This window comes from Pygocentrus nattereri, chromosome 10, assembly GCF_015220715.1.
Source record: "Pygocentrus nattereri isolate fPygNat1 chromosome 10, fPygNat1.pri, whole genome shotgun sequence".
In the NCBI taxonomy this organism is placed as follows: Eukaryota; Metazoa; Chordata; class Actinopteri; order Characiformes; family Serrasalmidae; genus Pygocentrus; species Pygocentrus nattereri.
This window is the reverse complement of record NC_051220.1, coordinates 18,745,724-18,761,734: the sequence shown is the minus strand read 5'-3', so window position 1 is coordinate 18,761,734 and position 16,011 is coordinate 18,745,724. Positions and strand designations below refer to the sequence as shown.

The 16,011-nt window shown below is 38.5% G+C and overlaps 2 protein-coding genes across 2 annotated transcripts; both read right to left on the bottom strand.

Annotated features, from left to right (window-relative positions):
• Window positions 1–5,315: 5,315 nt before the first annotated feature.
• gpx2 (glutathione peroxidase 2) lies at window positions 5,316–7,212 on the bottom strand. The gene is made up of 2 exons (XM_017721552.2): window positions 6,811–7,212; window positions 5,316–5,901 (listed from the first exon to the last, which is right to left on the bottom strand). Exons 1-2 carry the CDS (start codon window positions 7,030–7,032, stop codon window positions 5,548–5,550), a joined length of 576 nt encoding a protein of 191 aa, XP_017577041.1. The 5' UTR covers window positions 7,033–7,212; the 3' UTR covers window positions 5,316–5,547.
• Window positions 7,213–8,635: 1,423 nt separating this feature from the next.
• LOC108441824 (ras-related protein Rab-15-like) lies at window positions 8,636–16,011 on the bottom strand. Its single transcript, XM_017721550.2, has 7 exons — window positions 15,032–16,011; window positions 14,596–14,656; window positions 12,698–12,758; window positions 12,349–12,426; window positions 12,143–12,232; window positions 10,656–10,721; window positions 8,636–10,520 (listed from the first exon to the last, which is right to left on the bottom strand). The coding sequence occupies exons 1-7, from the start codon at window positions 15,153–15,155 to the stop codon at window positions 10,383–10,385; spliced, it is 618 nt and encodes a 205-aa protein (XP_017577039.1). The 5' UTR covers window positions 15,156–16,011; the 3' UTR covers window positions 8,636–10,382.

Genomic DNA, 16,011 nt, shown 5'->3' with positions numbered 1-16,011 from the left:
GCAAGAAGGTAGAGTCTGAAGAGCAGGGTTGGTGACCACTGGCCCCAAGAGTCTGCTACTACAGGTAGCTGTGCTCTTGATGCAGATAGACTGGTACCAGTTCAGATACAGAACCTAATCGTCTCAGTTAACATGTTGAAGTACTGCCTGGAGCTTAAACATGTCACCAACAGTGCACTTTTCCCAACAGCTGTCTAAACATTGAGCACAATCTGAACCAATTAGAAATATTCTTTGCACACAAATAGTTTGATGATCAGTTGAAACATCCTAAGAAACATGAAAGTGCTTTGGTTACTGGACAATTGGTATCCAGGAATGGAATTAATTTTCAAAAACCTGGACAATCCAGGGAAATCCTCGACAGGTTGCAACCATATTCCTGCCTCCAGTGTTCTCTTTTTTGAAAATGAACACATGGCCCCCCTAACAGTGGGCTCACTGGACTCATGACATAACAAAAGTTTGGGAAGAAAGGACCATGTCCAAAGCTCTCTCTACCATCCATTTCCTGTGACAAAGTTTTTCCGCCCCACCACCGCCCATCTCTTCCCTGTTACTCAGTCTTATATCTTAGTCCTACCTCTGTTCATCAAAGGGGCACAGGCAGGGGGCACCCAGAACTCCAGCCTAGGTTCTCAGCACTTTCTCCCCTTCTTGTGATATAGGCATTTCTTGTACTATGAACATATCGCTGTTGTCGGATCAAATCCTCGTATGCTCAAAATGATAACTTTACAGGAGAAAGAAAAAACCTACTGTACTTTAATATAAGTCAATGGAAATAGATTCCTTTCATCATGAAATGTACACAGAGGATGTAGAACCATAGGTACTTTCAAATTATGTCAAAAACGGAAATACGAGGTTTTGTTCCAGCAACGATATGGTAAATGCATAGTCCAGACTAATGAACACTGCTCTACGATGACCTAATAAAAGGGCATTGACCAAATTGAGTAGCAGAAGTTCTAATGAGCTGTTTATTCTGCTTTTAGGCACATCCACAGTTTCCTTAAAGCTTCTTGTGTACTAGATTGAACTTCCATGCACAGTCACAACAGCAGATATCTTGATTCATTATATCAGAAACTACTCAGTGAACCTTCAGCCTTGCGTTTCAATTCCTGTACTTGTTCACTGAATGTGCCAAACCCTTTTTCTTCAAGAGTGCCGCTGACTCTTCATCTGGCTGTTTTTTGAACCCTAAAGCAAAGAAATGTCCCCAGACGTCTGGTTTTATGAGTGCAGATCACTCGGAAACAAAATTCCTCACAAATTTGTTTGGGTAAACATGAATTTTGTGAATCCAGACAGACTTTGCACTCAGCTCTGCAGGGTTTACTGGTGTTACTTCTAACCCCCCATTGATTCCTCCTAATCATGGCTTTTTTAGAAGGCTGAAAAAGAAGGGGAACCTAACTTGTAATGCACAGATGGAACAAACACTTGGAAAAAAAGTGAAACTGAAGTGCTGTGAAACATCTTAGTACATCCAGATCTGTCAGCACAGGAACAGAACTTTGTCTCTATTAGTCTCTTTTTGGTCTAAAATAAAATGGTAGGACTTTAAAACGAGAGATGTGAACAACAGCAAAGCAGTCCAGGTGCTCAACTATCCAAAAATAATGAAAATGAAAGCAAAATAGCTCATTGTGAAAAGCTTAAATGGCCTATACAGTGTGAAAACCTATTTTCGTGGCTTTCTTGAAATAAGAGTGTAATGTAATATGCAAACATTTATAAAATTTCAAATATACAGTTCACTGCCCAGTCTGTTCAGTCTGCATATTCAAAATAAGCTGCAAAATCAACCCGTTATGCATTAAATGTTTTTTTTGTTGTGTCACAAAAAACCAACACATTTACATATGTCCACCTTTTCAACCTACAGTAGTTTAGCCCCAACCACTCACAGTGAACAAGGCACAACACAGGGCAGCCAATCAAAAGAGCGCTCATTTATCTGCGTAATTCTAAGGGATAAACACACATACACACATTGTCTAAGCCGCTTCTACTTCTGGGTCTCGGGGGGTGCTGGAGCCTATCTCAGCAGTCATCGGGCAGAAGGCAGGATACACCCTGGGCAGGTCGCCAGTCCTAAGGGATAAACAGAGACTAGAAAATGGACATGTAAAAATGAATTATAAATGGATTTATACATAAACCCCATACAAACATCATACATGAATGTTCATTAAATAACGAAACAAAAAAACAGAAACTCTGTAGAATGTAGTTGTATGCAAATGTTGGAACACCTCCGGTCAAATAACATGTTTTGTTGATTTTCTGAGTGAAATTAAGTTTACATACCCTTTACAGGGAACAGACCTAAATATAGCATTTTCCTGCTAATTTTAGAGCCAAATGTCTATTTATTTACTTTAAGTTTAATGTATCAAGTAATGACTACCTTTTTTTTATTTGCCAGACGTTGTATGCAGGCCACATTTTTAATGTTAAAGTCAGCAAATAAACATAATTGTGCATTAAGTTGTGAAGTGTGTTGTAGACGAGATGTTAACTTCTTTTCACATAGACAACTAACAAAATGTCTTTTAACCAGGGTGCTCAAATCTTTGCATATACCTTTATGTGGAAACAAATAAAACCTAAATAACCTTTGACACAATATATGGGAATATTTAACTCATATCCCTTGAAAACACCTTTACTTAAATGCATATAACTAAGTGAACATAACTAGTCAGAAAGGCCCATGTCAGCCTGTAGGTAGTCTTCCTTATCTGGTTCTTATTCTAATCTATAACACCCGTGTCTAATATTCAGAGACATGTCAGTATCTGACTGATACAGATTTATGTGTTCAGCACAAAAGCCTGTACAAATAAAAGTGCATAACTGCCTTCTTCTCACCCTAATACAGTCTTCTGTATTATGGTAACCTCTTTTTCATGACCAGTAGAGCATCTTGTCAACCCAGAAGCTCTAAATGTATCTCTAACTGAAAATATAAACTGCTGACATGTTACATAAACAAGCTGAGGTGACATATTATAGTGCAAATGCATTCTACAATGCAAGTGAAGCTTTTTTTCTGCTGCTTTGCTTAATATGAAGAAAGAAGATTATACTGAATCTAAAAAAAATTCATAATCCACATTTACTGCCATCATACCTGCAGTTACACCCAGTAAATGTATATTGGTTGCTGTTCATCGCAAAGCTCCAGAAAAGCATCAGATACATTCTATTATTAATATCTAATATTAATATTAGGGTTTTAAAGTCTTATAAAGTCAGATTTCTATGGATATCTATTTGTGTAAACAAAGACATGCCACAATTTTCTGTCTGTATGTTCATCCTGAATTTGTTATAAATAGAATGTACATAGAAATATTATCACATGCAAATCATCACGGTCTGAATATTGACATAAGAGAAATGAATTCTGTTCTGATTGGTTGCTCTGTATTGTGCCTCATTCAAAAAGCACTTAGAGCTGAAACACTCCTTATAACTTCAGTGTGATTGGGTGGGGCTAAGCTGCTGGAGGCTGAATAGGAGGATATATGCAAGTGAACTAGTTCTTGAGACATGACAGTAACAAAGCATTCAAAATACGTTAGTGTTGCAGTATAATTCCATATAAGGACTGAACAGACTGGGTAGCTTTTATTTCATAAAAGAAAGCGAAATTTTGTTTTTTTATAATATAGGCCCTTTAACTTTTAAATGAAGTTAACGCAAAAGTTATTTATTGACCATTTTTGACCATTTCTATTAGTCCATTCATCATGAAGTGATGTAAAATGGAAAGGGCAGCTGCTAAAATATGTGACAGATCAATAGACCGGCAGATAGATAGATAGTGTTAAGTGAATAACGTGAGACTTCATTATTTAAAAGAACATTTCCAAAGAAAAGACTTTATTACCAAATACTAGCCTTTATTACCTAGAAAAGGAGTACGAATTTCATGTGAAAGAGTAATTTAATGTGTTAGTCAGTGACACATAATGGAGAAGCTCTAATGTCAACTTTCATGTTTTGGAGAGGCAGTGAAGAAAGTGAGATAGACAAATGGAGAGGGAGAGAGAGGGGGAGGAATGAGGGATGGAATGTGAACATTCGCAGACAAAGATTAGGTAACCCGGATCATGTGATAGCTTGCTCTGGACAGAAAGGAGACAACAACTATCACCCTGGAAGACATTGGAGCAAATATTCAAGGTGTTTCTTCAGGTGTCCAGCCAAAAGCGTATCCAAGCGCAAACTGAACAGAGGTCAGAGGGGCTCAGAAATAGGCCACGTTTAGCTATAAGGCAGGACTTCTAAACTGTTATAGCTTACTACACATCAACAAGGTCTGAAAATGATTTATCTGAAACTGTACAAAAGCAGTTTGCCATTAAAAACTATTGGCTGTGTATTACTGGAGAAAGATAAAGTGGCAAATGTGGAATGAAAGATAACAAACATCTTACCAGCCCTCACCAGATCAGAAACAGCACCCATTTCTGCTGTCACCAGGAGAGGTATCAGATACTGTGGTCTGCACCAGGCCTGAACAGACCTTGCCTCAAGAGCACTCTCTAATGGCCAGAATGGGTTATGAACCAATTAAGTGTAATGAATGGTAGGTTTGCCCAACACCTATTTTACTAAATAGGGCCCAGTATGCCAAAAGCATCTAAGCCCAAAATCATCTTAAATGGTGGAGAAAGTGTTCTGCCCTTCATTTAAGGAGAAACTGTAATATGGTGTTTTGATGTGAAATGGTTCAATGTAGAGAAACTTACTGAGTGGTTTCTTTACAGCGGTAGTGATAGGATATGTCTACAACCTAAATATGTAACCATTTTATTTACTCTCTAAAATGACCAGTGAACCCACGTGTGTCTGAGTTTTGACATGCAATGTTGATAATGGCAAAAGTGTGTTATGTCTGAAAAACTGTTTTCTTAGGGATCTATTTTGCATCGCAACACCCTGCATGTACCGCTCTGCCATGAATGGATTTTAAAAAATACTCTTTAGACCACTTTTTCCCCCCAAAATTTTCAATGTCATCAGACAACGTGTTTGTAACCTTTTTATGTAATAGCTTTCAGAGGCATTAAGTGCTTCAGATGTCTGGTTCATTTCACCACCACTGTGGATAATTCTGATTTGATAACTTTCACTCCAAAGGAGCATTCCATATCAAAGCACTCTGAATGACTGTTTACACTTTAACAATATAATTAGGCAGAAATCTAAATCTTTTAACCTCATTATCCAGATTTCAGTGCCTGTACTATAGGCCTCTCTATGTTAACAAAATATCCCATCACAAAACAAGATCAATGCTGCTTACTTTTTATTTTTTATTAAAGCTTTTCAGCAGGTCGCTGTTAGCATCCTCTACATTTCTTTTATGTTTACACCATCTCAGCTGATACCCCTTTGGAGTTTAGAGCATCACCCTCATCAAGTAAAATAAGAGAAGGTAGAGGGTGCCACAGTGCCAACGTTACATGAAATACATTTCGAGGCAGAGTTGTGCAATGAGCTTAGAGAAGATGGTTGTTTTGATTAGTTCTTGGTCAGCCTCAGCAACCTTTGGATGTCTGGTTCAATGGCAATGGTCTCAAATTTTTTGCTGTATCTCTTGAACGGCTCGCCTTCAGGGCCGATGAGGAACTTCTCAAAGTTCCACGAGATATCAGTCCGATTGATGGGACTCCAGACGAGGAACTTGGGGTCCTGCATGAAGGAGGTGGGGTCATCATCTGGGTATGGGAGTTTGTCTTTCAAGTATGCGAAGACGGGATGAGTGTTGGCTCCGTTCACATCACACTTCTCAAATATGGTGAAGCCAGGCTCATAGCCTCCTCCTGGGCGCACATGCTTCAAGCAGTTCAGGATTTCTCCATTATTACAGTTTTCCTGCAGGTGGAGGTAATAGAGCATGCACCACACTCCATTATCCATATGATAACTAGTCCATTAACATACAATGCCATGTTTTTCAATACCTCCCTTGTAATTAACAGATCTTGTGCATTTGTGGAGACACTGTCTGTCTACTGATGAATAAGAAATCTCCCTCAGAAGTGGAGATCTTGTATCTTGTAAAGTGGAATGTTATAAAATCAAGTCAGTATACCTAACATTTCTCTTGAGATTGTTGTTCACTATACAACTTGTTTCTAGACATTTACTTGTTTTTAGGCACTTGTAATTTTATTAAGTACAATTACCTCACTATATTAGCAGACTTTTTTTTTTTTTAGCTTCAAGCATATTTCTTAAAACAAGCATAAACATCTGCCAATATAGTGAGATTATTTTACTACATAAAATTACTTAAAACAAATAACCTTAATTTAAAACAACAAACTCAACATGAGAAATATTAGATATATAGAATTTTAATGTCACTTAGCAAGACACCATTTTTTGCAGTGTGTATAATGAGCTAACCAATGTTTGTATCACCAACTCTACTATACTGAACTCTTTTGCCATGCTTTAAAGCAGTGGGTCCCAGGTCTATGCCTGGAGTAACCCTGCTCATTAATACCACACCTGAAAAAATGTCAATATACAAGATCTTGAGCTACTCAAGGACTACAGCTGGGGGCAGATGATTTAGAAAAACACTGTTCTACTAAGAATAAGAACTAGAGAACCCTAATTCAACTAACACTTGTTTTACTGAATGTTCTTGTAGAAACTTTGGTTAGATAGATCAGGGCTACAGATACTCTTGCTGGAACCATAGCTCTTCATGAACAAAGCTGTAGACCACTTATCACAAAGTAAAACTGACAGTGAATGACCTGTCCCACCAACCTGGTAGCCGAACTGGTTACAGGGGAAACCCAGGACCACCAGCCGGTGCGGGTACCTGCTCTGGAGCTGGTTGAGCTGGCTGTAGTCCCGGATGGTCGTCCCTCAGAGGGACGCTACATTCTCAATAAGCACCACTCGTCCTCGGAAGACGTTAAAATCTACTGAATCCCCCTCCAGCGTAGTAGCACGCAGGTCATAAAACGTCTTGGCTATGAAGGTCATGGTCCACGTTTGCCACAGCCTGGATGTGTGTCCCCTTCCCAACTGTCATGCAAGACCTCCTTGTTGCCTGGCTTCCACTATAAAGGTTGGGTGTCAAATGACTTAGAAGAAAACAGATATACAAGTGATACATGATACATCCATGAGGTGAAACGCCAGAGGTCGGCCATCTCAGGTTTTAGTGTAAACCTGCACCAGACTTTACACTCCAGCCGGTATTTTCTATGAAAAGAAAATGAAAAATTGCTGAGAAGAAACTGATATTGATCTTGAAGACACACCGCTGGAAACTAGTTAATATGAAAGTTCACAACAAATGAATTATACCTGAACAAGCAAGTAATGACAAATGTGAACAGGGGCATTTAGAAACTTTTATAGATGTGTACATTATTTCACTCATCTACTACCATACACAGTACAATACAGAAACAACCCTTCTATTTAATTTTCAGTCAAAACACCTATTAGCCAAAAGTTAATTATTCAGTGTGAAGGAAAAAAGTAGAAACCATATTTATCAGAAAATTACACAGAAGTTCAGCATTTAAGTGACCATTGCCTCTAACACAGGTTCCATTCTTTTCGGAAGACTTGCGTTCAGTTTTTCAAAGAAATATGCAGGATGCATATCTCCAAAGTTCAGTTTTAGAAGTTGGTTACCTTAATACCAAAATACTAGGCTCTGGGCAGTCAATGCATTGTTCTGAAAACATTAGCAACTTCATTGACTTGCAAATATTGCAAATGAACATCCTGACAGCTACACATTCTTTCAGACTCTGTGTCAAATTGTCTTCGCACAGTGGAAGGATGGACCGAAACATCTGTGGATGTTTTCAGATCTAAGGCAAGAATGGGGTTTGATTTTCTCCTCTCTTTCAAAAAAAATCTAAGAAAAGAAAGCTTAAGGTATTGTTTATCTGAGGGTGACCGTTCCAGTGGACTATCGGGTCTTGAATGGTTGTTATGAGCCCCATTTTCTCTAGATCATTGAATAATATTTAAGCTCTAGTTTTGGAAACTTCACTTATTTTCCTTTGGCTTTGCACTTCATTGTGCAAGATGAATAACTTGTACTTAATAGCAGTTTCAATGGAAATTAAATCTGTCTTTGCTATATCCAGCATAATAAAAAGGAAAGTTAATTCTTACAATCTTCTTCAATGCAGCAGAATGTGAAATGGGAAGACCACTGTATTGAACTCTGTATAAGCTTTAGAGACTGCATCCGTCTGAGCCATTAAACATTCAGCAAGTCATTACCTATGTTCCTGTGCCATTAAAAATGGATGTCTGTTCAATCTAATCCCCTTCAGTGGAGCTGGGCCTAAACTCTTATTCTGTTACACAGAATCTTTCATTTGACGTCACCGCTAACCTGCCAAAGAGTTACGGCACAAGCTGTCTAAAACATATCTGACGATAATGATAGTCTGAGTATGGACTGATCAGGCTTAACTGCTTGTTAGAGGGAGTTTTCACTCACATTTCAAAATGTGTTCACAATGAACACCAATCTAAAAAATATAGTACAAGTAAATCTCCACATTAATCACAAATCTTTTTTTCCTAATAAACAGTACTTTAATGTGTACATACATTCAGACATTCAAAATGACAAGTATGCATCTGTGATTTTTATATAATTGAATCAAAATCCAAAATTATTTTGACTACAGCTTCAACTTCAGTCCAATTCTTGGTCCTCTGTTGTACATTTAGACTATTCAGTTCAGTTTAGCTCAGCAAAGTGAAAATGTCAAAAATCAATCTCTCCAATTGGGCAGTTGTAAATATTTAAGTAAGGGGGTGAGGGTTTACCACAATGAAGTCAAAACACACCTCTCCAGTTTCATGGTTAGTATGAAGCCTTTTCACATGCACAGCATTACAGGTAATTGGTAATTCAAAAAAAAAAGTTCTAAACCTGATAGTTTGGCATACATACAGTTTTCCCCCTGAATATAATGGATCCTCTGAAATATGAGCTTTTTAAGGAGTCAAAATAACTAACACTGCTGCACAGAGTTGACAGCTCATCACCAAAATACCTCACATAAACCAGCAGGTCTTGTCAAACATGGTGGTTAAAGGGGAACTGCATACACCTCAAGATTACAGCATAATTCAAGTGTTCAGATGTAAAAAAAAAAAAAAAAAAAGTCATTAGTGAGGTCTGACAGTTCATTGTAGAGTCAGAATTATTCAGGGTGGTGGTGATAGGAGCCATACATTTGACTAAAAGCTCCCTCACAGAAAGTTATTACACAATAAATTGTTATGAATGGTGCCTGCTGTGTGAAACATTGTTTTATAGGTTCAATCAGCATCTCCTGAGTTTCTTAAATGTAATGTTGATGATGGTAAAATAGCGGTAAAAGGCCAGTGTGACGAAATGTTTGAAAACTAAGACCAACTGATTAAACAAGCAGAATCAGATGAGCTCCAGCTTGTTTGGAGTGAAAACCTTAAGCTTGGACACCCCTGCTTTATGGTCTAATTTGCCTTCGCACCCTGCTCTCTCACCTACGAATGTATTTAAACAAGAGATCATTTTTGAGCTAACAGGTTATAGGAAAACTACCGCAAAACAATTTCTCAGACAACATTCCCATCACCTCCATTGTGAACAAGTCTGACTCAGTTCTCTAGAATGCATTTCACATCAAACTGCTCTGAATGACGGTGTTTATATCTTAAAGATAGAACTCTATAGAAATATTAAACAGTCTGGAATTGGCAAATGTAGCCTACAGTTGCAGTAGCCTGTGTTGGTATGCAACAGCGTAAGAGCAGAACTTGTTTTGTGCAACGCTGTAGTGTTGGTTTTCAAAACCATCATTCAATTTTTCCGCAAAGGCAAAACCAGTTTCAAACCCTGAGAATACAATGACATCCAACTTCAGAGATCCATCACAAAATTCAGTGAAAAATTCAGCCCATATTTTGCACTTTTTTTTAGATCCCTCCTGTAGATCCTTTGCATGTTTTGTATTATGATTCCAGCCAAACTGAAATAAGCAAAACTTGACCAAAGCAATGGGATGTTATGTCTTTTTGCCTAAGGAATTATTTGCAGCTGCGAAACAAGATATGATTCACTGAGAACTGCCCTCTACTGGAGATGACCAGAAGTGCATTTTCCAAATGTTAACTGTTGCCCTTTGCATCTGGGATTGAGCCATGAGACAAACATTTCAAGGAGTGAGGGGTAACACCACTTGATATCAGTAATTAAATTAAAGTAGGAACATGTCCAAATGGTCACCATAACCACCTTATTTGCCTTTTTAACAGGTATGACATCTGTAGAAGTTGAATAACGATATCACGCTTCAGCACTTCCCCTAACACGTGCAAGGAGCGTATTCATCCTCCTCCTCTTCTGCTTCAACAACTGCGAGGTCGTCTTCACTGGGCAGCAGCACGGTATTAAGATCTTTCCTGTTGGCTTTCAGCACCAGCTCAGTCAACCGAGTGAATGACTGGGAATGACACAGCACAAACAGTAACACTAACCCTACATTAGTCAAATTACAGTGGAACATCAATGAAATTAACACATATCTGCTACATGTTAGAAGAAGAGACAAGCATCCCAGCAAGAAGGCTGAACTGACCTCTTTGATGTTGTAATTGGTACGGGCACTTGTCTCCAAGAAATCCATTCCATAACACTTGGCAAGCTGCAATATGCAAACAGTTTGTGTGTCACACATTTAGCAAAATGCTTTTTCTAGCTACCAGAACACCACAATAAATAGATCTATGGCACTTAAGTTTGATATCAAACTCTAAAGGCCAGAGACAACCTAAAGGCCATAATACAAGAACAAGTCTTACCACCAGGGACAGGCCTCCTAAATGCAAATTGTGAAATAAACCATGAAACAAATGAGTAAATGTTAAAATACAGTTACTCAATTTATGGTTGGCTTTACACAGGACACTTTCATGCAACTTTAGTTGCTTGAAACCCACATGAAACTAAATGGTAGGAGTTGTCTGCAAGTGCTTCAACCTAGTGAATCAAGATTCATGAAACAGCCAATCAAAACAGCAAGAACATATATGATCAAGTCGAACAACATAACTTCAAAACAACTGATTTCCGTGCTATTATTTACAAGTGATCAGATTGGATGTGTGTGTCCAGACATCACCTACCTAATCTGTATGGGTTGCTGTGGTAATGATGCAGGCATCAATAACTACGTAGCTATGCAAACGCAGAAGCAGGTGAGATGGATTTGCATCATCTCGCCCTACAAACTCTTCAAAATTATCTGGCATAAGTGTGAATCTTTGGTGCTCTTCTTGAATCCCTGCACTTCTGTCACTCTAGATTTCACATCGCCATTGTTTGTCACGTTGCAAGTGATGCAAAAGACACTTTGAAATCCAATTTGAACAGCCAGAGAATCGAGACTGTGATGCACTTGTAAAAATCATATTGGAATCACAATCCGATCCGTTTGGATCCGATTTACAAAAATATGATTTCATGTAGTTTTCTATCTGGATATGCCAAAAATCTGATTTGGGCTGGCAGTCTGAACACAGCCCAACTGTCAAGTTGCACAGAAATTATGTTACAGGCAACTCACAGCATGCAAGTTTGTTAGTTGCTTGAAACCAACTTTGAAATCGTCTCCTAGGACAGCATGTACGAGACATCAAGTAAGCTATAACCATAACAGCTACTTAATTTTCAAAGGCTTGACAAATAATTTGCAAATAAAAAGTCAACTGTATAGCTAATACAGAACACTGGATAGATAGATATATAAAAGATATATAGATATAGAAAAAAGGCAATGACAGCTAGAAAAACTAAATGAAGATGATGCTTCAAATATGTAATGCTGCAATGTTGCAGATATGTAAACTACACCTCATGGATGACCTTCAGGTAAGAACTATATGGTGCATCAAAAATACAAGCTGCTAATTTAGTAACTGAATGAGTTGCACGCAACTTTGGTTTTGAATTGCTTTGTGGAACTGTAAAGTTGTCTAGAGATGATGTTACAGGAAATTATGTTAGCATGAAAGTTTCACTATGTAAAGTCAGCCAATGGTTTTCAGAACTGAATGAAACTGGCACCTTGTTCCCCTGCTCTGTGGCCACCTGTCTTCTGTGTTCCTCATCACTTTTGTTCCCTATGAGAATCTTCTGCACTGTTTGTGGTGCATACTAGTGAACGAAGAACAACCAGAGAGATAAAAGGTGTTTGACCAAAATAACTCACTGGACACAGCACTGGAAAACAGAATCTTTGGATGGGGTAAGTTTATGAGAATGAGCCTCACCTCCTCCAGGTCACTGGCCCACTTCACTACGTTCTGGAAAGAGAGTGCGCTGGTGATGTCATACACTAGGAAGATTCCCTGTGTACGGAAAGCAAGATAACCATGCTGCATCTGGATGTAGAAAACTCAACAGCCGCTTTACTACTCCTAGACCGCTCGGACAACAAAAGATGAAACAGTCAGGCATATGCCCAACCAATGTAAAGAACTATACACAATATGTTTTGTTCATCTACAAAACTGTAGGACTGAACTGAAATTAGACCTTACATCTGAAGGTCTACACTTATGAGAACTTCACTGATGTTGTACACATCCAGCATCATGTCCACATGATCCATACTCTCACCTGAGCTCGTCTGTAGTACTGCTTCGTAATAGTCTGGTACCTCTCCTGCCCAGCTGTGTCCCTGTGAAGGACAGATACACACTTTAAAAAGACTATGAATCTAGTGATTTGTATTCAACATTTCACTCACTGACCCACATCAAGTCCAACTAAACATGACCAATTATGCTGTGTTTTTTAATAAACCATGCAGTTGAGAACTGTTTTTTTAATTGACAATATCTACAATATGCTCAGAAAAGCATATAGAGACATACTGTGATGCAAGTTATCATGATACATACGGTCATACTGCCCCAGCTCTTCCATTAAATATACAGTTATTTGTTTTTCAGAAAATATCTTTGAGAAGATTAGATACAAGATAATCCGTTTGCATAAAAAGAGGGAAGAAAGAAAAACCAAATGAAAACCAGGAGAGTCCTAAACTGATTTTTAAAATGGCTAAAATGGCCAAACAAAGAAGCTGCTGGTGTTCTCAGAACAGCAGACTGACCACCGCAGAGTCCAAACCTCAACATCTCTGAATGTGTTTGGGATTACTTTGATTGCAACCAACCAACTATTAAGATTAAACTTTGAAGATGTGGAGGAGTTACAAGGTTGAACACACTAGCGTAAACAAATTATATTTAGTGTCTTCAGTGTAATTTTCTGTTAATTGTGTTTTCTCCTTTTTTCCTGACAATAAAGAAATGAGTGTGTAATTAATCATCATTTTTACTGGAAATCAAATAGATAAAGGCTAGTCTCTGACTTTACATCGGTACTCAATACACAGGTTTGAGCAAAATACTTTGAAAAAGTAGTGATGGCTGAATACACTGTCTAAAACGTATTCAGTACTGTATTCTGCTACAGTATATAAAAGAGTGACATTCCGAATATATACTGATAAGACACATGGGACAAATTCTGCTGTAATTTTTACTTAATACACACTGTCCTCACTGTTACTGGTTGGCAGTTTTCGTGATGCAATTCCTCTGTTAATATGTTTCATGTACAATTTGCTTATTTAAATTAAGTTCTGAAATCCGTATCTTTTTCAATTTTTTTTTAAAAACCTGTTATCACTGCTCCCACAATCCCCTGAGCAGGTGTCCAACACAACACCAAAGCCGATTTAATCGTTCACTAACACCTCCACTACTGAGGAGCTTATTAGTTTGATCATCCCTCAAACAGTTTATTAACAATGAGATTAATAACTGGCTCATCACATTGATTTATCAGTCTACTCAGGCTTTAGCAAGAAGTTCGTTTTGTGAAGAAGCCGTTAATTGAGGCTCTTTTTGGAGTTCATTTAAGGAGCATATTTGCTAATGCCACATACTGTTTTTAAAACAGTTCATAGACAAACATTGTATGGGGTTTCTTTTGAAGATTTATTCTAATTTAGTGGGTGAGCACTCAAGGTATTCTGCTAAGAATATAAAAAGTAACTGTATTCTGAATACTGCCTTTAAAAATGTAGCACTGAATCCAGATATTTCATTTCTGTATTCTCAATGTGCAAGTCATTACATCCCTACCTGTACACAGGACAAACTACTTAATCAACTACAGACATTGTACATCATCCTGTCTCTGACAGAAAAGGAGCATTTAATGTGATCATGTTTGAAGAATCGACAAAAAAACAAGCTCACAAGTAAACACGGGCTATAACGTGAAAGGCGTGATCATACGACCTGGCGTGAGTAACAGGCCCATGTGACCACGTGTGCCATGTAACATCATGAAATAACACACGAACTTGTAAACTAACTCATCACGATGTGAGAAAACCACTAACGGAAAATAAAATGTGCGCTACACGTGGGAAAAGATGTGAAAAGGATCTGTTACATCTTTGTAAAGAATAGGGTCACATTAGTGGGACTTCATTTACTCACCATATCTGTATTCGTACTTTGATCCCATCTATTTCCAGTGTTTTCATTTTGAAATCCACTCCTAGAAAAAAAAGACGGCAAATCATACAAACTCATTACACGGCAGGACATTTGTTGATGCTGAAACACTGCAAACTTTAAAAAAGACCACTGCACTGGCTTAACCTGCAAAGTGGACAGCAGAGCCAAGATGGTGCCAAAAAATAATAGAAGGCAATTCTAGTTCATTAGGGTGAAAATTCCCTAGTAAGCCGTTGTATCTTCAAGTTTCAGTAGCTTCAAGCCGCCTGGCAGGTGTCTGTAAACTCTCCAGTCTCCCTCACAGGAGAACGGTTACTGACCCCCCCGCTAACGTTAATCCCCAGCGTTCATTTCCACGAACAGGAATCATTTCTTAGCCTTCGCCCGAGTTTCTAATATGAAAACAAGCTCTTACCGATGGTCGAAACATGCTGTGGGAGGAATTCGTTGTCTGTGAACCTGCACAACAAGCAGGTTTTCCCAACTCCGGAGTCTCCTAAGAGCAGAAGTCTGTAGAGCACATCGTACTGCTTCGCCATAACCTACAAGAAACGCCGCCAGGCTTGTGCTAACGGTCAATGTTTCTGTTTTAGCTCCCCTCGGCGTCGTCCGTCCTCCATGTTTCCTTTAATGAAGCCAACGGTCACTCGCCAAACTCGCTCTATACTCTCAGAAACCAGTTACACCGTCCAAGAAGAGGAAAAATACGACTTCACCCACATTTCAGAGTTCTCTCTCCTCGGTGTGAGGGAGGGCAGCCATGAGGGCGTCCGTTACTCCTAATCAGATGTGGTGCGTGGCAGTTTTCCCATTTTCTGCCCTACTTTATTTTTTACATATTTAGTTTCATAGCAAGCCTTTAACTACGATCGAAACTGTGCTGTTAATCAGATATGGTTACATAAACTAAATAAAATACATTTAGAAATGACTTCTGTTGAAATAAAGAGAAAAACGTGTTTCTACTATACGATTGCGTTTATCAGGTCACTGATAGGTTATTATCCAGCTGAAAGCTGCACTGCTACTGTCAAGTCTAGTTTAGGCTTCTGATATTGCACCCACTGATAAAGTCCAGGCACGCAGGCGTGAGGACTCATTTTCACTGTTTAGGGTGCCAAAAAAGGTTAATCCATAGCCAAAACTCCAGACTCACTGTTTTGTTTATGCCTGACTGCTTATGTGTATCTATGTTAAAACTGCTTCACCATCACATCCAATTTCCCTGAAAAATCTGCATCACAATTTGACAATATTTTTACAGAATGGTGTCGTTAAAATGATCTTGCCAAATACAGAATGGCCATGATACTTTGTGAAAAGTTATAACATTTCAGAAGAAATGCCCAACTATCCATGAAGCAATACGTACTATGCTATTGTATTGCATAACCT

Bases quoted from the DNA above. Each gene is read 5' to 3' on its own strand.
- LOC108441824 (XM_017721550.2), bottom strand. From the start codon at position 15,155: ATGGCGAAGCAGTACGATGTGCTCTACAGACTTCTGCTCTTAGGAGAC. The intron at 12,759-14,595 runs GTGAGTAAATGA...TGTCCTTCACAG, and splicing joins AAAGTACGAATACAGATATG to GGACACAGCTGGGCAGGAGA. The intron at 12,233-12,348 runs GTGAGGCTCATT...TTCGTTCACTAG, and splicing joins GGGCCAGTGACCTGGAGGAG to TATGCACCACAAACAGTGCA.